Source organism: Eleginops maclovinus, chromosome 17, assembly GCF_036324505.1.
Source record: "Eleginops maclovinus isolate JMC-PN-2008 ecotype Puerto Natales chromosome 17, JC_Emac_rtc_rv5, whole genome shotgun sequence".
In the NCBI taxonomy this organism is placed as follows: Eukaryota; Metazoa; Chordata; class Actinopteri; order Perciformes; family Eleginopidae; genus Eleginops; species Eleginops maclovinus.
The window spans coordinates 9,113,380-9,141,257 of NC_086365.1; the positions used below are offsets into that span (position 1 = coordinate 9,113,380).

Genomic DNA, 27,878 nt, shown 5'->3' on the forward strand with positions numbered 1-27,878 from the left:
CCTGTAACAGCCTGGCGGATATCTTCTTGATGGGGTTACATTCAACCATTACACGTACCCCTTTGCTCAATGAAAAACCTGTCACAAAATGGCGGAGACGTACGTTAGCAGACCCCATTTTGAGGAATTGACACTAGACAGCGGAAAAGTGCTTGTCCTTGCGTGTGGGATTTCAAAATACGGTTTTTTTTGCTATCAAACTGCGACACACCCGAGTTCACCTCACGCCTGTTTGGACTCCACGCCCGTCAACCGAATTCTGTGCTAACAAGTCGGTCGTGCGTTAGCTTGTTAGCATAGCATACCTTAGCTAATATGGCAAAAGGACCACGGACCTGTAACGAGCTATCTGTATTAATCCAATTATTCACGGATATATCACGTTAACACAAAATGTATCTACTGTTTTTTGGTCAATTGTAGTCAGTATAAACACTGCTTTAGTAAGAAATCCCTTGTTCTAGCTAGCTAGGTGACTTGTTTGGGCGCTAGCTGCAGCACAGGCTTCTCACATTAGCGTGTCAGATTCCAGTCCAGTATTAACAATGCTGATATTGCTAAGTAGGTTACCTTTCGCATGCCAGCAGCTCACTGATAATCTCACTAGACAGGAGACATAATAGTTGTCATCGATTAGCTATATGTATTGCCACATTCTGAGCAGTTTGAAGCAAAACATGCCTGCCCAACTGAGACGTAACGTTATGTTGCTTTTGAAATCGTTGAATTCACGCTGGTCTTGTAGCTAACAGGTTAGCCGCCGAATGTGCATCACGTTATCTTCGCTTGCATTTCTAGTTACAGTATTGTATTTGCTCGCCGCCCGTTCTCTTAATAATGATGTGACTTCATACTTATTATCAGTAAAACAATATAATTACTTGGCATTGTTGGTCAATATGCTACATATGTACCGTTGGAGCTTCTGTGTTCAGTTTTATAGGTTTGATAATTGCGTGCTATTGATGGTGAGACCCATCTTTGTATTTGCGAAGAGTTCACCGTTAACACATTTACATATATGTGTGTAGTATAATGTATAAAACCGTGATTTCGTTGTTTCTGTTTACATGTTTTGACTTTCTTACAATTAAGTGAATGTTATACCTCCTGACTGCTTGGGTTATTTATTCCCTCTACACTAAATGATTATTAGGACTTCAGTTGCATTATTGGTTGAGAGGAATAGCCTACATTAATTAGGTTAAGTAGGCTAATAGTTTGACATATCAAAATACTGCTTTTTTCGTGAATTAGTTGCTACAAGATGGCCTACCTACTGTGATTTTTGATGCAAACCCGGGGTAAGGTACAATAGGAAATTATTTAATTATTTCCGTGCTGCTATTCAATTTTGCATCATCTATGTGGCTTTTAGGATAAAGATTTATATATGGATTATTTACCTTTTAGTGCATCATATTACATAGCATTAACTTTATCCGGCTGACTATTGTAAGAATGTTCTGGTTGGATTGCTGTAGCAAAACCATTCGCCCCATGAACATGTACAATATAATAAAGATAGACTACTGTATATCAATTATGAAATTGCAGTTGCTCTGTAGCTGCTCTGTTTGGGGAGAACGTGTTGGTGAAAAATGATGTCAATAAAATTCCCTGTGTTTGACTGATGCCTTTATTCACTGCAACCTGAACTGTTAAGTCGAACTGTGGAAATGCTTTTTAAAAAGTCTGGAAATTAGTAATTATAGTAGGCCTATATAGGGAATAGTAAAGCTTGATTAGCTGACTTCCAGCAAATGTTTCTGTTTTATTGAGATATAATATGTTTTCACATGCATTAGCCTATGCATTCACCTTTAAAGATACAAGCTACATTTTTGTATTATAAACTAATGCCTTAAACGCATACACGTGAAATGCAAGCCTTAAATCTTCTTCAGCTGACTGTTGTTGGCCTCTTTGCAACAACCTTTTCAAACTGCATGTAAAAAAAGTGGTTTCCTGCATGGACAGTTATGCCATCACACATAGGTCCTCATCTGATGTGACAGACAGGCCTCTCCTGGCATATGGCGCAAATGGGGCCAGTAAACCCAAGCTGCCTCCAAGTACCCAGACAAAAGATCCCAGTGGGGCATGTAACGTCCTTGCACCTCCCTGCTCCCTGCAGCCTCCTCCCTTAGGTGTATCTCTCCAGTAATGGCTGATGTTGACTCATTTGGTGGAAAATGGCTCCATCCTCTGGCAGCCAGGCATCATGTCTCGATGGGATGGACTCATCTCATTGTTGGGAACATGTTGTACTTACAGGGATCAGTTCAGTTGAGATATTTTAAACTGTCACTGTTGGAGCAAGATGCATGCTGGGGGATTAGGGGAGGGAGTGAGTGGTCCTCAATCAGCCGGAAGTTATGCAGCAAAACAAGCTTATCGAATGTAACTTCCAGATTTCTGCAACTGTTTTAGTATTTTTAAGTGAGTAAAACTCAATGTGCAAGACTACAAGACTGTTTGCAATAAAATATTTTTAAAAAGAAATATGTATTTTTGCTGCTTATTCAATATAATAACTTCATGTTCACTTTAATATTAACAAGTAATTATCATTATCACATTGAACAATGCATAAAATAAGATAAGATCAGATTGGTTATACTAATAAAAACAATTCTATAGTTTGGCAATAGACATATGTTAAATCTGAATGCCACAGACAAAAATGCATTTTATTCATCCCAAATGGATTACACACAAATAATCTATATTGCCACATTTGTAACAACCTTGGATTTTATAAATCATTGAACTTGGATTGTAACTGCTCAAATGTTTGTTTAGCTACGTTTTTTAATCAATAAAGAAATACAAAACTATACAACTAAACAATCTAAATTCATAAACTGTGTGCAAGATTTATTATGATAGACAATTGAGCCAAATGAGACAAATCATAAATGTAAGATTGTTGTTTAGTTGTAGGTGTAGGAGACCATTAAAGTAGTTGATTCTGTGTTTTGCTATAAATGTTAGGTTTATAAATCATTTGAATTCTCTTTGCTCTTTAAGTAGTGACAGTCCTGCTGCCAAAGTTTGAGTGCGTTTGTCTGTTTTCGTCACTAGGTGGCAGTTGTGTTCAAAGCCTGAGAGAGCAGAGTCACGACTGACGTTATTATTGACTTTCTGACCTTATTTCTGTAGTTCCCTCGCTTTTTTACATACCCAGACCATATACATCATAAACACACATGCTATTGAAGAAACCTATTGTATGGTATGTCACAGTACCTGCAGGGGTACTGTCATTTGTGAAATCACAGTACTTTCTGCTTCATAGAAAAATAATCCAATGTCCAAACTATAACAAGGTCTAACACATTTTTTATGTTACTGTTTTGTTACTTTTTTACACGATATGCATCAAAGCATGTCAATAAAACTGTAGCTTTGGGAAGTTAATATGAACTTCAGTCCACTGAATTATATTTACACCCTTAATAGTTTATAAAATAAAAACTGCAGTGATAATATTACCCCACAGTCATAAAATAGTTTTGAACAAAGGTTATATTCAGAGAAACATGATACAGTTAAAATAAATGAGCATTTATATAGTGAATGATGGATGTAAACTGGGGGGACTCAAACAGTTTTCATATATTGTCAATTTTTGGTTAGTTTTCAAATCAAGAATTCCCCTAAATCCCTGAGGACAACTGTAATTGAGGTTGAAAGACTTGTTTGCAGAAAAAGACCATGCAGTTCCTTGAGCTCAGGCACGTGTGGTTTAATTTGCACACCAACACAGCAATCCAAGACTGTAGCATTCAGAAAATTACAAAAAATAGTTTTCTGTCAATTACCAGCTGTGTTTTCTTATGAGGACACCACAATGATATCATTAACAATATCCAGTTACAGGGTCAGCTGGCATGTATGAAGATAGGGCAGCTGGAAGACTGAAGTATTTATAAGAAAAAAGGTTGAAGTGGAGGCTGCCATGGTTTCACTGCACAATGGAAAAGGTGCGGTTGAATCTCCTTCCCCCTCACGAAGCAGCCGTGAATCGCCCTGAAAAGATATCTGGATGTCCTCCTCACTTTTAACATGAAGTAGGCCAGTGTGTTTTTAAATGACGGCGAGATGTTTGCATGCTGGATCTTTGCATCCTTAGATTTCTGTTACACACCATGTTCAGGACTCACTAAGCATCAAGAGGGCCTTTGGGACTGTTGTGGTGATTTATGTTCAAGGTTTTATGAGCCAGATGTCATTGCATTCACATATGACCTGGAAAGAACCAAATTAACACAAAATCTCTTAATTTTCAAATCAGTTTTTCTAATTCCTTTCCTTTTTTTCAACTTACAAATTGGAATACAAACTAGCAATCCTGTCCATTGCTATATTTTATTGCGATGTTTTGGTACTAGATTCATCTGGAAAATGCTTAGTGATAATGAAATGCTTTTTTTAATAGGAAGTCTTCAAATCTGCATCATCAATTGCATTTGGCACTAGAACAATATAATAAAACACTCGATCATAATAAATATTGAGCTAATATCAGAGTGAAGATTACTATCAAATGAAAGTTGAAATGCTAATAAAATAAAATGCTGAATATATTCAGAAATACACATTCCCAAACAAAGCAGCAAAAATCGAGAGCAACTTGGGATACATTTACATGGCAGAAGAAAAATCAATAGAAACATTAGTATAAATTATTTACAAATGATTGTTTTTTCCACTAACTGAATTTACACATTTAATGATTGGGACAAAACACATACGTGGGTATAAGACACTGCTATTATACCAAATGTGGAACTATTTTGATCTGTTATATAACAAAGGCTACTAATAAAAAAATAAAAACGTACAGTATGTTCTCATACATCTGTGGTCAGTTACAGAGCATTTTGTGTGAGCGTGCATGCATATATGAATATTAAATGTGGAATAATGTGTGCAATAACAATAAAGCCATTATTTTCTATACTATTCTGTCACAAGTAGGGCAAATGATAATTTATTGTAATTAAAAGCTGTTTTTACATCTGAGCACAAGTAGTCATTGTTTCTGTAGTGGGAGTGATATTTCATAAATTATATTTATAAGCAGTTTCTATAAAAATTCATACAGTTTAATGTACACAAATAGGGGCTTCAGTGTTAGACTGATTACAAACAGCATCAGGAGTAAAATGAGTAGAGACATAAAATGAGCCTAATTATTTATTGAAACTCACTATAACAATAATATTGTTGGACTTATTCATGTTTCAGAACCATTTATATTATTTTATTATATTTTACTGTTTTTATTTGGTGTGATGACACTCAGGTGAGGCTGTGGCCCCGCCCCCAGCAGCCGGAGCGCTCTGATTGGCTGATTCGAAACACTCAGACACGCAGCAGCAGCAGAGAGTAAAAGGAACTCCCGATCACTGGAGAGCAACTGTGGATTTTGACATATGCTTTTGACACTGGGACTCACTGTTTACATCTGCTCCTCTGTACCCATCACTGTTGCTGGTAAGTCTGAAACTTTACTACTTCAATTTAACGTGAAGAAACGGGTGGTTTAGTGTATTCAAAAGTTTTCGTCTTTAAGGAAACTCCTCCTGTTTCTTCCCCAAAAATCCATGAGGGAGCCGCGTGGAAGCTGAGAGCAGACAGGGTGTGTTTTAAATCCCATAAAGATGTGCAATCTACCAGGAGTTTGACATAGGATGGAAATTATGATATTTTATCAATGATTTTTAGCTAGTTTAAGGTATTGTTTCGGTTGTTGTGATAATGCATCTGATATTTACCAAGTCACAATACAATTTAAACTAACTCTCTCACACACACACACACACACACACACACACACACACACACACACACACACACACACACACACACACACACATTGAGTGGCAGGTGGGAATAAACTGCTGAAAGAGTAATTAGCTGTTGTGTGTTGCATGATGATACAGTGAGGTTACAGAGGGTTGGATGAATGTTGACTTATTAAATAATTGATGTGTTGACAACTAATTTGATACTGAAATTATTGGTTTTAGTAATAAAAGTACATTCTCTGATAGCAGAATGTGAACATTTTCTGGTTTCTTTTCTCCTCTATAACAGTGGTCATTTGTGGAAGTCATCTTGAGATTTGAAAATCAGTGGACATTTCCACATTTTCTGACCCTAATTTAGACCAAAACGGAAACAATTAATTAATGACCAAGATAACTGTTAGGTGAGAGGTAGATTTACTCTCAGATTAGATTCAGTGATCAGTTAAATGTACTCCCAGATTTAAAATCTTAAGTGTCTTAAAGCTGCACTAAGCTAGGTATTGATATCAAAACACTCCAGGTTATCAGCCACAGTCACATGTTGAATTGGCCACAACCTAATTCACTGAGTTATTAGTCAGTCTGAGTCACTCATGAGTCAAAATTAAGTGTTTTCTAACAAGCACCAAGGATATACCCTTTCATACTGTACTGCATAGTATACTGCACAAAGCTGTCAATACACAACAACCCAATTCCAACTTTATAATGACCATCTGCCTGATCTTTGGCATCAGGCCTCACAGCTTGGGCTCCCGAAGGAAGTTCAGACTGATACACACACTGGCACACACACACATGCACACACACCAGCTGAGACAAAGCAGGCTTAATGAGTTAAACATGCACGTGGGCACATATGGGCTGGATACTGCGTGTGTTGACACAATGGAGGGGGATAATGAAATCTAGGATTACCCCTCATTTATTTTGTATGTGTGGGTATTGTTATTTAGGTGCATATGTGTAGATACTTTACAGGGTTGGTTTACGGTTGCATCACTAACATTAGTATGACCTTAATGGGTCATTTTTGTATTATTTTGATGGGATGTATGAATTTATTGTGAATCTTTAAAGTTGTTGGTTTAAAATCACTTCAACTAGGGCCTCAAGGCGCAAACTGCTTCCATCTGGTTTTTCATATACCTGGCAAGGTATCCTAAAACAAACACAGAGTTATAACACTGATACCAACAGCATGTTCAAAGACTGGGCTGATGATTAACATACTGATATTGTCATTATTGTGCAACTGTTAAAGTTTGTTCAGTCATTACAGATATCTTCTTGAACAGAGCTGTGGGTCTCTGGGGAGTTGCTTGCTCTAATATAACATAACCCAACCTTAGGAGAAAAGAAAATACAACTTTTGTGGCAGTGAATATAACATGTATCTAACAATGGCAACTATTACTAGTACTGCAGTAAAGTGCGTCTTTAGTTTAAGTTTCCTTTGTTTCTTTTCAAATGTCACCTTGTTAAAAGATATATAGTTTATAAATCACTATTTATGGGGTTGTTACTATATTTCTGCTTACAGGAGATTTAAGGGTCACCAACACTGAGGCCTATTAAGGTGAAAGGTAATACAGTTTTTAACCCCCCCCCCACACACACACATACACACACACACACACACCTTCCCAACAAACACTAACTAGGATGATTATGTGACAAACAAACGTGGCTAATAAGGCTGAGCCTGACGACCCCTTGACCTTTCATGTCCTCTTGTCCTGACCTTCTGTGAAGAGTAGGGGAGGGCCAGCATGGCTGTTTGGGCGACAGAGGCTTATCTGAACTGACCCCCATCAAGCTTTTGTTTATGGGTGTTTGTGGATAACAGATCCTCCATTATCGACCAAACCGTGTTATCGTTTGCTGTAAAGAAGATATCCCGTGAAGTGTGATCCCTGAAGGAAGGGTGATTATCTCATTTTGACAATAAAGAAGCATCCCAGTGCTGCTTTACCGCTGATTGTATCCTGGTACGCTCATGTGTCAATGGTTTCACGTCCCAGTGCATTCATTTAATGAACGCATGATATGATGCACAGTTCATTATGGGAAGACCATCAATTACGTAACTTTTGAGGAAAACTCAACAGTCTAGTTGGTGTGCTCTGTTCCAGTATTTTAAACTGCCAGCCCTCATGATGACTGAGCTGCCTCTGAAGCAGTTTTCAGCTTGAATGATGCATGTTTTTGCTGTTTGGCTGAACTGTTGGCTGACATCATGTTGGCATGGGCAAATAAGGAGGAACACTCTGAACATGGAAACTTTTAACTGTAAGATTGGGCTTTTCAGTTGGCAAGGACTGGCTCCATGATGAAACTCTGTTGGAGAAGTGCCTTGTGTTCAGGCTTCAGCTCCAAAACTAGGTTAAATATGTTGAAAACGGAGGAGATATTAACCCTAAAGCTTAGCGGTATGTATGTGTTTCAAACAAACACAGCATATGATGTGTCACCTGACTGCATCACACAGCCCCTTCATTCATATGATTCCATAAATTGTGTTGCAAGACAGTGCTCACCTTACAGTCTGGTCAGTTCTCCTGTCAAACATTCAAGGTTTCAAGGTTTTATTTGTCATATGCACAGCATATACAACGTATATGTTGGCAATAAAAATCTTATATCCCATGCTCCTCCAACAACTCAACATACATGGTGCAAATAAGATAAATAAATAGTGCAAAAAGAGTGAAAAATATTTACAATATCAACAATAAAGATTTGAGGATGTGAAATATATACATATGTGGAATACATTGAAACTATTTAAATACTTTACACTGTTGAATGAGGAGGTATGGACAGATGCATATATTACGTATAACAGATGTATATGGCATATGTATAATATATAGATATGTGTACTATAAACAGATATGTATGGCAGATGTGTATAATATATATATATATATATATGTATGTGTGTACTATAAACAGATTTGAGTAGACATTCACACAGCTCAGGAGTTCAGCAGTCTTATAGCCTGTGGTATAAAACTGTCTCTGAGTCTGGTGGTCTTGGTCCGGTCTGCCAGACGGCAGCAGACAGAACAGATTGTTGCTGGGGTGATGGGGGTCCTTTAATATCCTACCGGCCTTCTTCCTACACCGCTGACTGTAGAGGTCCTCCATGGATGGCAGCTCGGTCCTGGTGATGTGCTGAGCAGTTTTCACCACCCTCTGTAGAGTCTTACGGTTGAGGGCGGTGCAACTGCCATACCAGGCGGTGATGCAGCCAGTCAGGATACTCTCGATGGTGCATCTATAGAAGTTGCAGAGTATCCTGGAGTCCATGTTGAACTTCCGCAGCCTGTGGAGGAAGAAGAGCCGCTGTCGAGCCGTCTTGGATATGACCCTGGTGTGATGTGTCCATGTCAGGTCCTCACTGATGTTTACCCCGAGGAACCTGAAGCTGCTGACTCTCTCCACAGGAGTCCCGTCGATGGTGATGGGTGTATGTGCCTCTCTCTGCCTCTTCCTGTAGTCCACAATCAGCTCCTTTGTTTTGCTGACGTTGAGATGGAGGTTGTTGTCCCGGCACCAAGATGTCAGGGCTCTGACCTCCTCTCTGTACGCCATCTCGTCGCCGTCTGTCATCAGGCCGATGACGGTCATGTCGTCAGCAAACTTGATGATGGTGTTGGAGCTGTGTGTGGCCACGCAGTCGTGCGTGAACAGGGAGTAGAGGAGAGGGCTGAGCACGCAACCCTGAGGGGCTCCGGTGTTGAGGGTCAAGGTGGAGGATGTGATGTTCCCCATCCGCACTGCCTGGGATCTGCCCGTTAGGAAGCTCATGATCCAGTCACAGAGGGCGCTGTTGAGCCCAAGGTCCCTGAGCTTAATGATGAGACTTGAGCTCACTGTCTCACTCACTGTTTGGATATACTCTTCAAAAAATGTGCAAGTATTGCTTTCCTTTTTATTTTTTGCTGTTGGAAAAGTTGTGAGAAAGCCAGATGGGCTTTGGTAAGTTTAGAGATCACTGTGAAATGTTACGTCTGTTTCAACCGACATATTGTGTAAGGATACAGGATGGACTGGACATCAAATTCAGTGGTAGAAACACGAAAATAGGCTACTTTAAAAAAAAAAGTGAAACAAATGAAATTATGCTTCAATTGATTGGTTCAACTACAGTAGTGTTTACACCAGAAATGAACTGCGCCAGAGTTCACTTGAAGAAGCTTAAAGACATAAACATTTGAGAGCGATTGTTTGGTCCACATCAGCTGATGTAAAAGCTCAAGTCAGCAACATGCTTTGGGTGATCTGATTGTATCTTGTGTCCGATTCAAGGAAATTCTTGTTTGGCGTCTTACATGCAGAAGTCTGTGAGCTGCAAACTGATGGTCTCTTTGTTTTCCCTGGCCTGGAATCAGCTTGCACTGATCCTCTGCTGGTTAAGGTTATTGCAGGAAGGGCAAGAGGCCTGATCCTGAGACAGCAGTGGGTGGTTTTGAATCCCCAGAATGACCCGGTGGCATGTAGTGAGATGTGGATTAGCGTCAACAAATCAAAATGGGATTGGCAGGTGGCTCCCACTCTTTCAAGCCTTTAAGATGGACTTTACTCCCTGTCTCACCTCTGAGAGAGGGAGAAGGCCCAGAAATGTGTTAATCCCGCTTGAAAGAGGGATAGTCTTTGGAAAGCCATGAAGAGCAAGCTTGTACAGGCCCAAGGGCGACTGATTTACTTTAAAAAGTAAAGTTTCAGTGAATGTATTGCTCAGTTCAACAGCAGGCCGCTGTATTTACTCTTTCTTTCTCCTCGACTGAATGAATTTCCCTCTCAACACAGTGCAGCCGGACCCCATCTGTAATGAAAAGGGGAGGCCAGGCTTTAATGAAATGCTCCGGTGACAGGGTAATTAAGTCCAGACACAAAGGGCTCAGCAGGAAGGAGTTTAATAGAGGAGGAGTTTGTATTCTCCTGGGGGAAGTTTGGACTAGCAGAACCCTTTTGGACTGCAGGAGGTTGCAGTCTCTTAACACTGCGGGCACTGGGTACACACACTCAGCTATTACTCATGCGTCTCTCTCTGCTCAACTTATCAAATTAAATAGCTAAAAATTCCTTTTCACTTAAAACCTCTTAGATCAAGCTCATTTCCCACAGGAGAAAAAACACTATCATCTGGTCTTCATTGAGAAAGGTTAAAATCTGCATTCATTCCCTGGACAAATGATTCTCCAGTAGTTATTGGTGAGAGAAACACAACATCCAGATATACACTTACATTTTCAACCCTTTTTCAGTGCCATGCTAAAAGCTGTTATAGGTAAAAGTTGATGTGAGACATTATGGGAAGTTTTGAAGTAAGCAGAGCAGCGCCGCCATCTATAACACGTGCTCTAATTGTGTTACCTTCCAGAGAATAGTATGATAAATCATTACTTTCTCTGAGCACTTGCAAAGACCCCTGGAGGTTCCTAAAACTGCACATGGCCAGCTTTGGTTTTATTTTTTGACCCCTGTTGTCTCTGTCTTCATTCCCCTGAAACAATTGGATATCAAAAAGACGTCACAGCACGAATCATCTACCTTTAACTTACATAATGTGTTCTGATTTCTTTTTTGCTCTTACGCATGGTTGCCCGTAGTGCCGCAGGCGGTATGATTGCGCCACGTGCTGTGTGTTGTGATGACGGAGCGTCGTGGAGGTGGATGCACTCAACTGTCTGGAATAGCGCTGATCCTCTTAAATGATTACTAGCTATACGAGCAGGGAGCGAGAGATGCGACCTGCGTGGGTAACATGCGGACAGATGTCCCAACCCCTCCCGCAAAAAAAAACACACACACACACACAGAGCATCTAAGTTTAGTTGGGGCTACAGGGACACTCGTACTAGATCCCTTTCCTTTGATAGGTTCCAAGTCCATTATTCCGCTCATTTATACCTACACAAAGGCAATTCCTTTTATTTATTCAGCACTTTTTCAGGGCAGGAAGTAGATGGTGTGTTGAGTAAGGAGGAAAATAGGCCTCTTATTAAGGAAAGTTAGCTCTCTACTTGTGATTGTATGTGTAATATAAGTTAAAGATGTTTCATTTTCTGTTTCTGAATGCATGTGGAATCCCTAGAAGTCAGATAACATATCAATCTATCTTGCCAGTGGAAAAGCAGTTACAACAATTAGTATTGAATTTGTTTATAACACTGAATAAAGCGTAAAATCTGCAGTTTCTGTTATGCAAAAATATTTGTAGCAGCAATGCTTTTATAAATATAACATCTGTAAGTGCCATCTGAGGTTAATGCTTGAAAAGTGGGTAAATCCATGCAGTCTGGAGATGGTTTCGGAAACCAGCTACAAAGCTCTTATTTCACTCAAAACCAGAATTACCAGTTTTTCATCCCAAACCTGACCTGGGTCTTTAGGATCATAGATTTACGTGACTCAGTTAACCATAATGAGGCTTTAGAAATATAGCAATGGCTCAAATGTGCACCTGAACAAAAGCTACTGTTTGGTGAATGGAGAATTAGGGTTGTTGGGAAGTTGAAACTTCCCACTTTGTTCTACGAACGGGGCTTTTACCAAGACGCCCAAAATACCTTTGTTGATATAAAGTAAAGCTCCATCATGAGCTTGACGATGTAAGTTAATCCCCAAAGAGGCTGGGCTGCGTTTGACAGACCTAGAGACTTAAAATATTAGTTCACAAAAACTGTCAAGTCTTCCGAAGGTTACATCTTGCTAAGAGAATCAGCGAGGTGACGGAGGAAACGGCACATTTCAGATGGATGGCAGAAGAGTGCCAGCATTGTCGAGTGTTTTTTATCCAGGCGACCGTTGGGGAATGTGCGTGGTTGTGCTCGGTGTCACTGTGTCAAGCCCTGCCCTTTCAGCATGCCGCGCCTAAGTTCACCACCATTATAAAACATGTTTTGTCCCTGCGTCCCCCTTTTTGGCTCGGTTCTCTCTCCCTCCTCTGTGCTTGACATTTGACTGTGTGAGGGTGCCTTTGGTCCCTGTAGCAAGTGTGCTGGGCCCCAGATGCACACAACTGGAGTCCAGAGCCAAAGATTTGCCCTTTGTCCTTTTGCGTTGTTGAGTGTAAGGCTTTTTGCACGCATAAATGCTGAGAAGAATCAGAGCAATCACAGACCGCTTCCCTTTTTTCTGAAATCCTTAATGTCATCATTCCATCACTGTTTTAAAATATTCCTCTTTGTATCCTTGAGGAAATTGCTTAAAAATCCACCATTTGCCACAGATCAAGTTTTTCCAGTAATTTCTCTATCAATGACATTTCCATTCTCTTACCTTCACAATGTATTCTCATGAGTTTCCTATGCGATTGATCCTGAAAACTTGGATTTTTTGAGAGCAAGATTAATAACTTGGAGCATGTTGAGCTATCTTTTACCAAACATCCAGGATACTTTGAAGAATTCAGGCTGTTTTAGGGATTCACTTATTCTCTAGTGCCCCAGGACCATTGATATTTAACAGGATGTTCACAGAATGAGCTCTGTCATCAGCCTTACTGCACCGCATTAGAGCAGCTGCGGAAAACCAACATCTGTCGATAGCATGACGTCATGTATTTTGTTCTTCTTTGCTTCCTGAGAGTTTCCTCTCTCCAAGGCAACTTGTTGAAACTCTTTCCACATGGTGTCATCTCTTGGAGTTGCTGGATTTAGCAAAAACCATAATCAGGATGACACTTGTGATGGTGATGATATTGCCTAAAAAGTCAAATCCACAAAGCGTGGCAAAGAGACGGGGTCCAAGACGTGTTTCCATATGGGTGGTTGGGTGACAGTTTGCCCCAACCGACAGTCAGGCAGGGATCATGGAGCTTTTCATAAATCGTTGAAAGTTGTAATTAAAATTGGATTAATCGCTCAGACCTTTAATCTTTCTTGATATGAACAACCCTAAAAAAAAACAGAAGGAAATCTTATTTTGCTTCCCACACCAAACTTATTGCTGGTGCTGGAGGTGGAAGATGAAAAGGAAGTGGAGGTAACTTCCCCCTCCCCTTTTCTATCCTTCTCGTGTGTGTTGGAGAGGATGGCAAGCTAACAAAACAATGGAGGCTTTGTGAGAGGGTCCCGCCGTGACAGGATTGTTGGGGGAAGCAGGGGGGTGGCTGGGGCTTAGCGAAGCAAAGCCACTTCATTAGTCAGGGTTCTCCCTTTGCACCTCCTCCTCCTCCCATCCATCCTCCCTCCCTGTCAGTCCCTCGCTGCCTTCCCTTCCCTTGCTCACTCGTGGGAGCCGCTCTGACTGGACAGTACGCTGCGTAGCACAGGGTTTTTGACTCAGCATTGACGAAGATGTGCTGTTGAGGCTGATCGCAGTTGTTCGGCACAGTTTCCTAGCTTGGTACCGCACGCTTTCTGCTCTGAGGTAAGTTGTCTTGTGCTGTCATCCTTCCCATCCCGTCCTTGAGCGCTGACTTGCATCTTCTCTGTCCTGAACTGCAGTTTTGGTGTCGGATGACGGCACACAGCTCTCTCAGGCAGGCCCCTGAAGCTTTAAGTGGTTTAAAAGGCATTTCTGGAATAGGATGCAAGAGTTTTTGTTGCCTCTCATATCAATTTCATCACTCTGTGTATGATGACATCAGTGGAAATCACCATGCTTCTGGAAGTTTCACAAAGCCGTTCTATAGTGCAATGTCAGGTTTATTTCAGGTGATATTTGTCCAGTGCAGAGCATGGGGGGGATGGTGCTGGTGTGAGAGTATTGCCTCAGCTGTGTTGACCAAATTATCAGTGTTATTAGAATCTACTTGCTTGTGATTGCTTTCTCCCCCCACCCACTGCCTCTCTTTGTCAAACACACACCCTCGGGGACGCTTGAGCGCCGGGGTAATCCTTCACATCCTGTGTGGGAAAGGGCAGGGAGGAGCACTCGGAGTAACCTCATCACTTCCTCGTGAGAAAGTCTGATCTGCTAAAACTCACTTTGTGTCCAGAAAAAACAACAACATCCCGGCCGGTTTAAACCCAGTGGGCCGTTAGCAGCTTATTTCCTGTTCAGCGTTCGCATTCCATGGTCCTATATTTCTCAACTTTCCCAGATGATTCACCAGGACACTTTGCCAAATTTCTATATAATTTCTTGAAAATTCATGACACATTCATAGGAAATTGGTGGACTTCTTGCAGAGGAAGCATCATGACAGTAAAGGTGCATTTGTACTCTAGCTTGGTAGAGGTATAACTGTAAAATTGGGGTAAATGATTTGAGTTATATTCCGTGTGTGCCCTGAATGAAGCTTTAGTCATTGGGTGCGTCTTGCGGGTCATTCACAGTGCTTCTCATGTCTCCTTCTTTACCAGGAACTACGATACTTCTGTGTAGTGCTAAATGCTAAATATATCACAAGATATAATGAATCTTAGTTGCTAAACTTCACCTTCATTGGGTTAAGTGGAAAAACCAATGTTGTATGGGTCAATACACATGGCATGGTAGTGAACCAACATGAGAAACGGGACAGGACAATGTTCTTTACTGTACTCCATAAAATTGATGATGTCGTTTTCTTTTCTAGTTTGACATTTTGCAAAATGTACCAATTGGTTGTTCTCAGTTAGACATGAAGTATGGATATAGAACTGGGGATGCTTAGCTTAGTTTAGCTTAAATGGCATAAATATGTGTACCAGCTCGACCACCTGACTTTCCTTATTCACGCTCTGAACAGTAATGTGATAGAACTACGACAAACATCTGGATTTCATCTCTTCGTCTTTTTCTTTTCTCAGAATGAAGAAGTGAATCCTGGGACATCGCAGTCATGGCTGTTCAGACGGGCATCCAGGTAGGCTCATCAGCATCCACATTGATCAAGGTGTACTTTGATGGTCAGAACAAACTACACACTAGGTAGTGTTACAGGTTAGAGCATTCACATGGCTCCCCAATATATGGGCCATATAGTGTAAGAAGCCCTCGGACTGAAGGTATTTGGATAAAAAAAGAAATGCAGACATCTGTCTCCCACTTAGCAGCTGTGGTGAGCCCGCCTGTGTTTCAGCATGCCGTCCTCTTGTTGTTGTGCATGTCTGACGTTCCACTGCTCGACCCCGAGGAGTTTCTCCTCACAGCTTTTAAGGGGAGTGGGAGGAATGAGCCACTTTTTCCTCTTTCCCTCCCAGCAACGAGATGTCCTCCATCCCAAAACCCAGAACAACAAACGTATCGTGTTACATATTGTCCCATGGCAGCGAAGGGGCTTTACTCTCATCTGGTTAGGAACGTCCTCGCCCTCCCCACCCGTCTTGGACTATGGATATGCGAAATATGTATCCCAGTGCTGTTCACGGAACATGTGGCGAGACATCAACATTAGTTTATAATGTGGTGCATTCTCCAGGCTGCTTTACATTTTTCAAATATCATTTATTTGTGTTATACGCAGAAACAAGTAGTTAACATTTGCTAAATAATAAATTAAACACCAACTATTTCATTAATTTATTAATCGTTTTGATCGAAAAGAAGAAATAAAATATGTATTTTTTAAATTTATGACAGCAAAATAAATATCCTTGAGATTTGAAAACGCCAATTAAAATTTCTGATATTTTTAGACCAAATAACTAATCAATAATTAGGAAAAATGTATGGAAAATGCAGCCGTAGTTCAAATATGACGACTCTTTTAAAGACACTTTGTGGTTACAGTAATTAAAGCAACAGTACCCCCTAACCCTAACCCTTGTATAAAAGAAAAAACAGTGCAACGTGTCTGATATTGGTGCAACGTGTCTGATATTGGTACAGCGTGTCTGATATTGGTACAGCGTGGATGATATTGGTACAGCGTGTCTGATATTGGTACACCGTGTCTGATATTGGTACAGCGTGTCTGATATTGGTACAGCGTGGATGATATTGGTACAGCGTGGATGATATTGGTATAAAGTGTCTGATATTGGTATATTGTGTCTCTTGTTCACACAGTGTGATATATCTCCCTGTGAGTATTGATCCCATGAGTCGCTGCTGCTGCTGCTGCTGCTGCCCAGTCTTTCAGAGCTTCACTGCTCATGTAGAGCACAGTCACATTGAATAACCGCTCACACTCACTGCACTGCTCACCCATGCTGAACATCTACGCACTCATGGAGCTATAAGTAGCTTTGTGCACAACTATTAATTCAACACTAAAACAAATTGTAAAATATATCTATATCTATGTCTGCCGGTTTTGTTCTCATGGCTGGGATGAGAACAAAACCGTATAAGTGGCTCAAGTTCAGAGCATCAGATCAACTCCTAAAGCTTAAATAGTAACGTACAGTCCACGATTACAACACACAGTGCACCCCCTAATGAGGACAGGCGTGTGTGTTTTTGTTTAATTGTCTGAATGTCTGTGTGAGCATGAATATGCACTCAGCTGGCAGAGAGAGGCTGGATTATCTCACTTTAAACTTAAACACGACTCTGCCCTATTCTCTAATTAGCTGGGTGAGGAGAAAGGCATGTATGTTATTGCAAACCTGCAGGGGGCTGTTGCCCTTCTGAACCAGGTTATGTAATGTGTGTGTGTGTGTGTGTGTGTGTGTGTGTGTGTGCACGCTTGTCGGCTCATTTCTTTTTGACGTGAGGGAACCTTTTCACTTTTCAACATCAGGTGTTTTTGCTTTATTTATGTGCATATGTTCCCCCCTCACATCTTCGTTCCCACCTCTTTCGGGTAAAAGGTCTCCCTTAAGGGGACGAGTGTGGAGGAATTGAACCTTTCCCAGACCATTGACGTTTAAAGCATTTGTTTGCGTGTCCTCACATTAAGATAACCTTTCAGCAAACAATCAAATTACACATTCATTTATTAAATTAGTTAAATGAATCAGAGTTGCCTGAGGTCACATTTTAAAGGGGCAACATTTGAAAACAGTGTTTAAGTTTAATAGCATAAACACTGATTAAATTGTCAGATTATATTATCCTTTTTTAATGAGAATACATGCGAGGTTTGGTCAGATTTGATAAACTTGGGAAGTGTTTTTTCGTTTTTGTTTAGCATATTGGGAACTTATAGGATCCAGTGTTTTTATAGTTTGACCCATGAACCAATAGAGCTGCGGGAATGAGTCCTTAAATCCTGAAATGACTCAGCCTTTTTGTACTTTCAGAATGTATTTTCAGTAAGATGGCTGAAATAAGGTTTTGGGTAAACACAGCACAAGAGGTTTTTTTGTTCTACAACATAAATTGTGTCAGTAAATACCCTACAGCTTTATTTTGAAGCTTTTCTGATTCTTGAGAAATTCCAATAATCCAAATCCCATTGGCATTTTCTGGGGGTAAAGAGGCCATGCTAACTCAAGTGTTGGACAATATCATTATTTCGTCACTGATTACTAAATCCTTGCAGTAGCTTCTTGTTTTTTACCGTTTGATTTTAATCTATTTCAAAGTCTTGTTCTGGTCATTTTCAGGCTCATATTTGTATGTTGGGCCTCTAATGTGACATATTTCTATGCTTTAAAGTTCAAAAAGCTCTTTATTTTTCTCATACTACCAATTCTGCAGCACCTCTTTTCACCCTCTGTGTGAAACCAGAGCCCTTTCTGCTCTGATTGGTTAGCTGGCTTTGTTGTGATGCGTCAACCACTTAAAGTTATCCCGCCCCTTAGCCTAATATGTATAACGTGTTTGAGCACTAGCCCGTAGAAGCGCAGGTGTTAGGTAGTGATGTCATTATGGTACAGAAGCAAACAAGGAAGTCCAATTGAGGTATTTCAGGCAGAGGGGGGGGGGGGGGAGAAAAAAGGGAACTTTGGGATATAAGCCTTTGCAGACCATTTACATGCACCAAACTACAGGAAAGGGAAAACCCAAAACACCATATTATGGCCCCTTTTAAGAATCACTGTCACTCTCAGTTTCATACCCAGTTATCGTTACAAAGTCCCAGCCAGTGAAGAGATGTTTGAGATTATCCCACAAACATTCAGTGTCTGCTTCATTAGAGCTGCTATACACACACTCCACACATACAGTAGCCTGAGCCGCAGCTTTTAGCATCAGCAGTACATTACTATGACTGGCTCTCTGTTCCAATGGCCACAAGGTTTCCTGTTTTGCGGGCCCACTAACACCATGAGTTCAAGGCCCCCACAAGACTGTGCCTTGTCTAAAGCACAATAACCCATTCACAGCAGGGGACGCAATGTCTCACTATTGCTCCATGACATGTGATGGTAACGAAGATTAAAGGCTGTATCTCAAACAGATGTCAAACTGGACGACGGGGAAAAAGGAGTTATGTAATGTCTGGACGAGTCGTGAATCAAAGAGCACAAACATCTGTTGCTGGTTTAAGATCACGTCCCTCCCTTGCTGCAAACAATTAAAGTTAAAAACAAACAACATGCTATTAAATGGGGGTTGCAAGTTGTTTTTGAGGAGAAGAAGCTTTGTTATTCTTGGCATATGAAATCCTAAGGTGCCAAGAGATATGCTAAGCTAACTAATAGCCCATTCCACCACAAGTGACAGCACAACCTGGACACTGAACTGTTCTGATACTAAAACAGAAAGGCTAAATGCTAACTAAAACGTGATAGTTTATATATTCAGGGTTTAAAAGCAACCCATTATAAGGATGTTTAAACATATTCAAGATTTGTTGACCTATGTTTTGCAGTGTAAACTCAGACTGTTTTTACAAACCTTTAATACAGAGGAAAACCTTCTTTCAAAGTTGAATGTCTTAAAACTAACAGTGAGTAGCCCTCAGATGTGTAATTCTTTCATTTCAACAGATGTATTTATTTAATCATCTTCCCCCAGTTACCAATCTGCAAAGTATCTATATTAGTGGATTCCTGTGCAGTCTGCAACAGTGACAAATATCCCCCCCCTCCATCCAGACCCACATACTTTAGGAGTATCGTAGGATAAAAATACCACGTTTCCGTCAAACAGGCGAGGGAATTAGACAATTAAATAGATTTTATTATTTTTTAAAAAAGGCTAAAAACAGCTTGATTTCATCATATTTTGTGAACACATAAGCATTTAACCAATGACCAATCCTTTTGTCACTGAACGTCCTTCCTCTCGTCTGCAGGTATGGTTCGGAGAGAAGTTCGATGCCCCGCTGCTGAGCCCCAGGAGCCCTCGCAGCCCGTTGGCACAGCGACACGGCCCCGGCCTCGCCGACGTCTTCCAGTACGACCAGTGGCTGGCGGTGCGGCATGAGGCAACCTTGGTGCCCATGCAGGAGGATCTGGCCATCTGGCTCAGCGGCATGCTGGGTAAGATCTGCGTGGGACAGATACTGATGTTTATATTCGGCTGCAGTGTAGTTCCATGTGATTAAAACTCCCGAGGCTAGGAAACGCCGAAGCACAATTGACACGGCTCACCATGTAATTGGATTTGGACGCTGCACAGTGCCTGAGCAAAGCACAGAAACCGGAGTGGAACCAAATCGGGTTTCCACTGTTATACAGACACCTTTTGTCTCAATACAATGGAGCAGAGAGGAAACTGAAACTGACTCTATTGTTGACTGCTGGTGAAACTGCTTTTCTGTTTTCTTCTTTAGAAGTTGACCGTTTATCTTGTGAGGAATGTTTCTAGGCCGTAAACTCTGATCATGAGTTATTGTGCCGTGACCGCGGTGACCTGAATCCCACATTTCTGAGTTTTTGACCGTTTGCTCTGATGAGTCCCGATGCTTGAGGGGCCGGATGCTGCAGTAACAGGTGGCGTGCAGCGGCTAAAGTTTCATGCCCTGAGGCGAGGCTCTTGTAGAAATGAACTTTTGTCAGGCAATCTATTGTCACTTAGTTCTCTGGCTATTCTGGATAATGTTCCCAGTGTGAGTTCAGCTCACACAGCCTTTTGTGGAGTATATTGGGGCGGTGATTTACAATAAGGGGTCGTGGGAGAGTCAGTAGGGGAGTCATTAAGCTTTTATTCGTTAGAGTGAAAATGTTTTTTTACAATCGGTATAATTGTTGTGACTATTCCCTTTTTTGAAAATAACCGTTTTTCCTGCTTATCTTTAATTCTTTCTATTTGTGTATTTAAATATGTAATCAAAGTTTGATCATAAAGCCCAGTATAAAAAAATGCTGATTTTTTTCAGTGGGCGTTCCTCTGTCATTAATTTCTTGCATCTGATAAAAAAAACAATTTAAATAATAAATATCTTCACAAATTGTGCAGCCTTTTTGTAAATTACTAAAACCAAAGACACCAAACAGGGAAACGACTAATATAGAAAGGAAGTATGTACTCTGGGCTGTGATAAGTTTGTAGAAAAAGTGTAGTTTGGATCCAAAAAACGAGACAAATCTGATGGAAAAGTAATAATTGTGATTCTATTTTGTGTCTTGGATTGTTCAGGCGAGGAGGTGAGAGCCGAGTTCTTCATGGAGGAGCTGGATAACGGCGTGAAGCTCTGCCAGCTGATCGGCGCTCTGCAGGCTAAGATGGCCGTGAGCTGCCCCTCGGCGCTCGGCACGGTGAGTCAGGCAGCATCCATGGTGGACACATCTGAAGTCCAGTTAGCATGCATGAACTTCCTGCTGTTGCAAATTAAAATTCCTCTGGGGGATCTTCAAGCGCTAAGTCATTCAGCTCTGTTTGTCATGCAAACACGTCAATATTTTCATCCTTTTTTTAACATGGTTGTAAATCCCCTCTCCTCTTTTTATTTGTCCTGACAGGTGTTCCCCAAGAGGAAGATAGCATGTAAGAGGGACGCCTCTCCTGGTTCCTTCTTTGCTCGTGATAACACCGCTAACTTCCTGGCGTGGTGTCGCCAATCCGGTGTGGAGGAGACCTACCTGTTTGAGTCCGAGGGCCTTGGTAAGAAACCACCAAGAACTGGAATAACACTATTCTTATAAAAAATTGACAAATACATCAGCAAGCCAAAGGTGAATCTGTGACTGAGTAAATATGACCTTTGCTACGATGACTTAGCACTGTTTGTTTTCTATCCTGGTTATGTCGATTTGTTGCAAGAACCAAACTAATTTTGCTGACACGCAATGTGTGGACTTCACTAAGCAAACAATGGCTTTAGGTAATGCTAATTTTTGGACATTTTAAGCTAAATCTGCATACACAAATAGACCAAGTTATGATATTTTCTTCTCACAACACCCAAGCAAAGCAACCACTCAGAATTGACCAATGCACAATGCTAGGATTATATCGTCTTGAATGTCTTACATGAAGACGTTCAAATATCGACGAGAGTTAATAAAACCAACAACTGACACGAAAATAGTAATCAACCCCACAAAGCGAATGTGGACTTCACATAGTAAAACAGATTAAACTGTGGTTGTAAGCCCCTGATAATACCCCTGCAGAGCTCTGTTGTTTAAGCCGTACTTCGTAATGATTTAATAGGATCTGTTGTGCCGAGCAATCGCCCTGAGTACTCCGTCCTGAGGATCACTTCATTAGTAGTGGCTCCACCAAAAACCGTCTTGATGCGATTTAGAAAGAATACGTCTGCTGTGATTCTAGTACTCTTCCATGTATGTGTGTTTAATGAATGTCCTCGTGTGACTTAAGGGTTCTCTTCCCCTCTGGGAATAACATTCGCTTGTGCTTTGGGTGTCACGTTTCCTGATGTAACAAGTGAATTTAGTTGTCCCTTGTATTGACCATCCCTTTTTTTTTCAATTTATCTAACTGTTCATGGTGTTTTCTTTCCCAGTGCTGCACAAGGAGCCCCGGCAGGTGTGCCTCTGTCTGCTGCAGATCGGACGCATCGTTTCCAAGTAAGTAGGAGGAGGAAGCTTCAAACCGTCAAAGGTTGGTGATCACTTCGGATCCTAAACTGCGCTTTGTTTCTCAGGTACGGCGTGGAGCCTCCTGTGCTGGTGAAGCTGGAGAAGGAGATCGAGCTGGAGGAGACTCTGCTGATGACGGAGGAGCCGCCTCCGGCCGTCAAGACCTTCAGCGTGTGCTGCCAGCACGGCGGCCTTTACCAGCCCGGGGTGAGTCCTGACTGACAGCTGATCAAAACATAAATAAATAAATCTGATGTTTGCTCAAACTATAGAGCGTTGGCGGTGTGCAGCTGATCACGTTAGCATCATATCAGATGGTCCATGTGCGACCCAGTTGGAGCGCCCCGCGGGGTATGACGCATCACAGCGGAGCACGTGACGCTGTGACTCACACACTCCGTCTACACTCCACTGTGCACAGGCTCGGAAGAGAGGAAAAAGAACGACTAACCAATATTTCCACTCGTTTCTTGTAATTAATTGAAATATTCTGATGATAATTACTAGGAAGAAGTAAGATGTTACTTCATGATCTCTTCTGAAGAAACTTGTAATTTTACATGAACAAAATTATAAAAACATGTTATGTATGAAAGTAAATTTCCCCCTTTTTTTTGACATGAGTTTGTCTTGATTTCCGAACACAAAAATGTCACATGATATTTATTTGGACGCTGTGCACGGCTGGTTTATTCCCGTCCAGTCGGGCGGGTAAACAAGGTTACCAGAGTTTTATTCCCCGAGGACAGCTGGGCTAAAAATAACTGCACTCACTGAAGGTTTGGATCAAAGCAAATCTGCTCCCAAATGCTTCTTTCCTTTACACATCAAATTATCTGGAAGCATGTGCTGTTGTTTATTTAATTATATCTTTAACTCCGGTGTGTCTGCTTCGACTCGCCTGTGCCTCATGACCTCACAGTTTCTTCTTAAATGAAAGGTTTTTCTCCAGAAGTGACGCTGAATTATTGAAGTGCAAATGTTGGATTTCTTCTAATATAACCTTATGATCCTCTCTTAGGAGCACGGCATGGACGACCCCCCCTGCAACTGTTCCAACAGAGTCTCCATCGAGTACCTGTCCGAGGGTCGCTACAGGCTGGGAGACAAGACCCTCTTTATACGGGTCAGTTTTACACTCGCATACAGGCACACAACACCCACACATCTGGTCAGTCAAACCAAATGTGTCTTTCTTGATTCTCTCCACAGATGCTTCATGGGAAACATGTGATGGTGCGAGTGGGGGGGGGCTGGGACACACTGCGGGGCTTCCTGATGAAGTATGACCCTCTGCGCGTGCTGCAGTTCACCACTCTGGAGCAGAAGATCCTGGCCTTTCAGAAAGGGCCCCCCGGCCTGGGAGGACACCACAAAAATGCAGCTCAACCCCCCCCTCCTGACATGGACCCCCTCGCCGCTGTCAACAACCTCATCTCCTCGTCCTCCTCCTCGACCTCCTCCACCTCTTCCTCTTCCTCCTCCGCCTGTAAGCCGGCGTCTGGCCCCGCTGCGGCTCCGTCGTGTCGGTCCTATGCAGCCTCTCCGGCCTGCACCCCCACGCTGCCCAGGAGAGGTGCCGCCGCAGCGCCCAAGAAGACCCTGCAGGTGACCTCTTCTTCCCCAAGGAAGCCCACCCAGTTAGCACTGAGCGGCCCCCCCAAAGCTTCCTCCTCTCTGCCCTCCACGCCCTCTCTCAGCCCGGGCAGTCAGGGCGTGCCGCTACATCGCAGAGCCCTGACTCCGTCACCGGCCCCTGCAGAGCCACGGCCTGCTTCCAAGCTGAAGATCAGACCTTCACCACGGGCCCCCACCTCCCAGCCTAGAAGCCCTGTCTGCCCCGAGCCATCTTCCAAATGTCCCAAACCCTCCAGCCCCATAGCTGCCTGTGCTCCTGGCACCGTCACAGCACCACTGCGGGCACCCACCCCAAAAGATGCCCGGCCCCCATCGGGTGCCAGCCAGCGCTCTCGCCTTGCACAGCGCCGGCCCGGATCCCCCGCCTCGCGCCTCCGACTAGAGGCCGCCAGGAGGGTGCGGATCGCCGCAAGAGCCGCAGCGATGGCATCTCCCCAAACCCGTACCCCCCCACTCAGGTCACAGACCCCAAATCCTGGCTCCTGGACCCCCAACACTGGCTCCCGAACCCCCGATCATGGCTCCCGGACCCCCTCCCTTAGCTCACAGTCCCCCAACTCTGGTTCCCATAACCCCATCCTTAGCTCAAAGACCCCAAGCCCCGCCTCCCGGGCACCCAACCTCTGCTCTCGGACGACCACCCTCACCTCACGGACAGCCTCTCCAGTGCTGCCAAAGCCAACCCCCTCCCTGCCGCAGAGCAAAGACGTCACAGCCAAAGCCAAGGGGCCGGCCCCCACCAGAGTGGCTGCTGCCCCCCCACGCAGTACTGCTGCTGTCCCCGGGCGGGTCCCTCCTCCTCCTACAGCAAGCAAAGCCAATCAGAAAGCAGCAGCCACAGCTCCGAGGGTGGGACGCAAGCAAGCAGCCCCACCCAACGGGAAGTCAGCAGTAAAACCTGATGCTGCTCCAGCTCCGGCGCCCCAGAAAAGCAGCGCCAACGTCAAAGCTGTGAGGGCCGAGCCCGGAGTCTGCAGGAAAGCCCCCCCACACAAGGGGAGGGAGGAGCCGTACTTTGAGATGATCAGCAGGAGGAGGCCGAGGACGTGAGGAGAGAGACAATAACCATTGATACGTCTTCAGATTAATTTTTGTTCGTTATTTAATAGCGTTTTATTTGTCATGTTTTAATCCAAATGTTTTAGTCGTTGCTGTCTACGTCTTTGTGGTAATTGAATGGCCTTTTTTTTTTAAAGGTCAGCTAACCAGCTTAACATGAAAACTTGCACAACGTTTACATTTTCATTTTCGTTACAAATGATTTGTGTTTTCCGACTTTAACAGAACAAAGGGTAGAAAATGCAATTTCAACACTAACCTCAAAGCTTTACCATCCCAACGCAACATCCCAGTATACAGCCATGGTTACGGAAAAAGGCACTTATACTGTATATTAATGTTTGCAGGATGGCAAAGAGTCCCGCTTTCTCCAACAGGTTACCAAAGTTCCTGGAGTTCAGCGACACAACTGGAAGACAAATCATGTGTGTGATGAGCTTCCCTCCCCAGTGAGATCAACCTTTCCACTGGCGGATAGTCAGACAGTGAAGTTGTGTGTGTTTGTATAAATGATATCTTCCTGTTGTGTGCCTTCAACAGAAATCTCTAGTTTCTGAGCGGCATTAGAATGTATTAGATGATCGGGGTAGGGGTGGTGGGGGGGGTTTAATGGTTTTTACTGAAAAATATTGCACAGTGTACAAGCACTCATGACTTTGCTTTCCCAGAGTCGCAGATGAACTACTGATCAAATGCCTCCTTTTCTTTTGAACAGAAAATGCTCTAAAACTCTTGTAGAGCACAACCTACCTTTTTATATGGTTTCTAATGTTTGTGTGTATTACAAATCTAGTTTTCTATGTGGTGTTTGTGTACGTGTGTGTGTGTGTGTGTGTGTGTGTATATATATATATCTATATTATCAGTTTGGCACTTTACAGAAACCGCCATGTTTGTCAGAGTTTGAATGTTGAGTCTTTGATTCTGTCTCTTGTCCCGGCTACGTTTTTGTCATTTTGAGCAATAAATGGACAAATGTTTTAAAGATTAACTCGGCTAACTCTATTATTCAACCCGTTAGGCTGTAACTAGTTGTCGCTCCAGTGGTTTTTCAGGATTTGTTTCCACTCTAAAGCCCTAAAACTTACTTAGCCGGGATACCAAACTAAGTCTTCAGACTGTGTGGAAAAACCACCACATAACTGGTAACATGCAGAGGACTAAAAATGACTGTATAAAATGCTTATTAAGAATCTATAAGCCTAATTGGTAAAGTGATAATACACTGCCTGGCCAAAAAAAAGGTCACACTTTAGTATTCGTTGGACTGCCTTTAGCTTTGATTACGGCATGCATTTGCTGTGGCATCGTTTCCACAAGCTTCTGCAAATTCGCCAAGATCTTGTATTGATGACGGGAGATTTGGACCACTGTGCACTGTCTTCTCCAGCACATCCCAAAGATTCTCAATCGGGTTCAGGTCTGGATGTCTCATGCTCCCTGAACTACTCTTTCACAATTTGAGCCCAATGGATCCTGGCATTGTCATCTTGGAACATGCTCGTGCCATCAGGGAAGAAAACATCCATTGATGGAATAACCTGGTCCTTCAGTATTCAGGTCGTCAGCTGACCTCATTCTTTGGGCACGTTGCTGAACCTAGACCAGACCAACTGCAGCAACCCCAGATCATAGCACTGCCCCCACAGGCTTGTACAGTAGGCACTAGGCATGATGGGTGCATCACTTCAGCCGCCTCTCTTCTTACCCTGATGCGCCCATCACTCTGGGACAGGGTAAATCCGGACTCATTAGACCACACAACCTTCTTCCATTGCTCCAGAGTCCAATCTTTATGCTCTCTAGCAAATTGAAGCCGTTTTTTCCGATTAGCCTCACTGACAAGTGGTTTTCTTACAGCTACACAGCAGTGTAGTCCCAATCCCTTGAGTTCCCTTCGCATTGTGCGTGTGGGAATGCTCTTACTTTCACTATTAACCATAGCCGTGAGTTCTACTGTTGTTTTTCTATGATTTGATTTCACCAAACGTTTAAGTGATCGCCGATCACGATCATTCAAGATTTTTTACTGACCACATTCCTCCCTCGAAGATGATGGTTCCCCACTGTCCTTCCAGTTTTTAATAATGCGTTGGACAGTTCTTAACCCGATTTCAGTAGTTTCAGCAATCTCCTTAGATGTTTTCTGTGCTTGATGCATGCCAATAATTTGACCTTTCTGAAACAGTTTAACATCTTTTCCACGACCACAGGATATGTCTTTCGATATGACTGTTTAACCAATGAGAAGTTACTCACTGCATCAGTTAAATAACTTGTTGCCAGCTGAAACATAATCACCCATGCAGTAATTATCCAATGGGAGGCTCTTACCTATTTGCTTAGTTAAATCCAGGTGGTGACCTTCTTTTGGCCTGGCAGTGTACATTTCCAAACCAAACTTTTTTTAATGAGTAAAAGGATCTGGAAGTAGACATATCAACATGTTTAGACACAAACATCCCCCAGCCTTTATTATATGTCTAATCATAAGCAGAAAGATCCTTTTGTTGCCCCAAATAACATTACACTTTTAGAGACAGCTTTAATCTCAATAGCAAATCTATCAGGGAAAATTCTGAAAAACGTATTG

General features: G+C 42.4%; 1 protein-coding gene across 2 annotated transcripts; it reads left to right on the forward strand.

Moving 5' to 3' along the window:
- Positions 1 to 5,402: 5,402 nt before the first annotated feature.
- On the forward strand, positions 5,403 to 26,276 carry gas2l3 (growth arrest-specific 2 like 3). 2 transcript variants are annotated; one of them, XM_063905032.1, is made up of 9 exons: positions 5,403 to 5,505; positions 15,575 to 15,630; positions 19,897 to 20,083; positions 21,183 to 21,301; positions 21,506 to 21,647; positions 22,513 to 22,576; positions 22,654 to 22,795; positions 23,610 to 23,714; positions 23,801 to 26,276. In XM_063905032.1, exons 2-9 carry the CDS (start codon positions 15,607 to 15,609, stop codon positions 25,274 to 25,276), a joined length of 2,259 nt encoding a protein of 752 aa, XP_063761102.1. In that variant the 5' UTR covers positions 5,403 to 5,505; positions 15,575 to 15,606; the 3' UTR covers positions 25,277 to 26,276. The 2 variants fall into 2 exon arrangements, with proteins under 2 accessions (XP_063761102.1, XP_063761101.1); XM_063905031.1 differs by lacking the exon at positions 5,403 to 5,505 and adding an exon at positions 14,031 to 14,207.
- The last annotated feature ends 1,602 nt before the right edge of the window (positions 26,277 to 27,878 follow it).

Bases quoted from the DNA above. Each gene is read 5' to 3' on its own strand.
- gas2l3 (XM_063905032.1), top strand. From the start codon at position 15,607: ATGGCTGTTCAGACGGGCATCCAG. The intron at 21,302-21,505 runs GTGAGTCAGGCA...TTGTCCTGACAG, and splicing joins GCCCCTCGGCGCTCGGCACG to GTGTTCCCCAAGAGGAAGAT. The intron at 22,577-22,653 runs GTAAGTAGGAGG...TTTGTTTCTCAG, and splicing joins ATCGGACGCATCGTTTCCAA to GTACGGCGTGGAGCCTCCTG.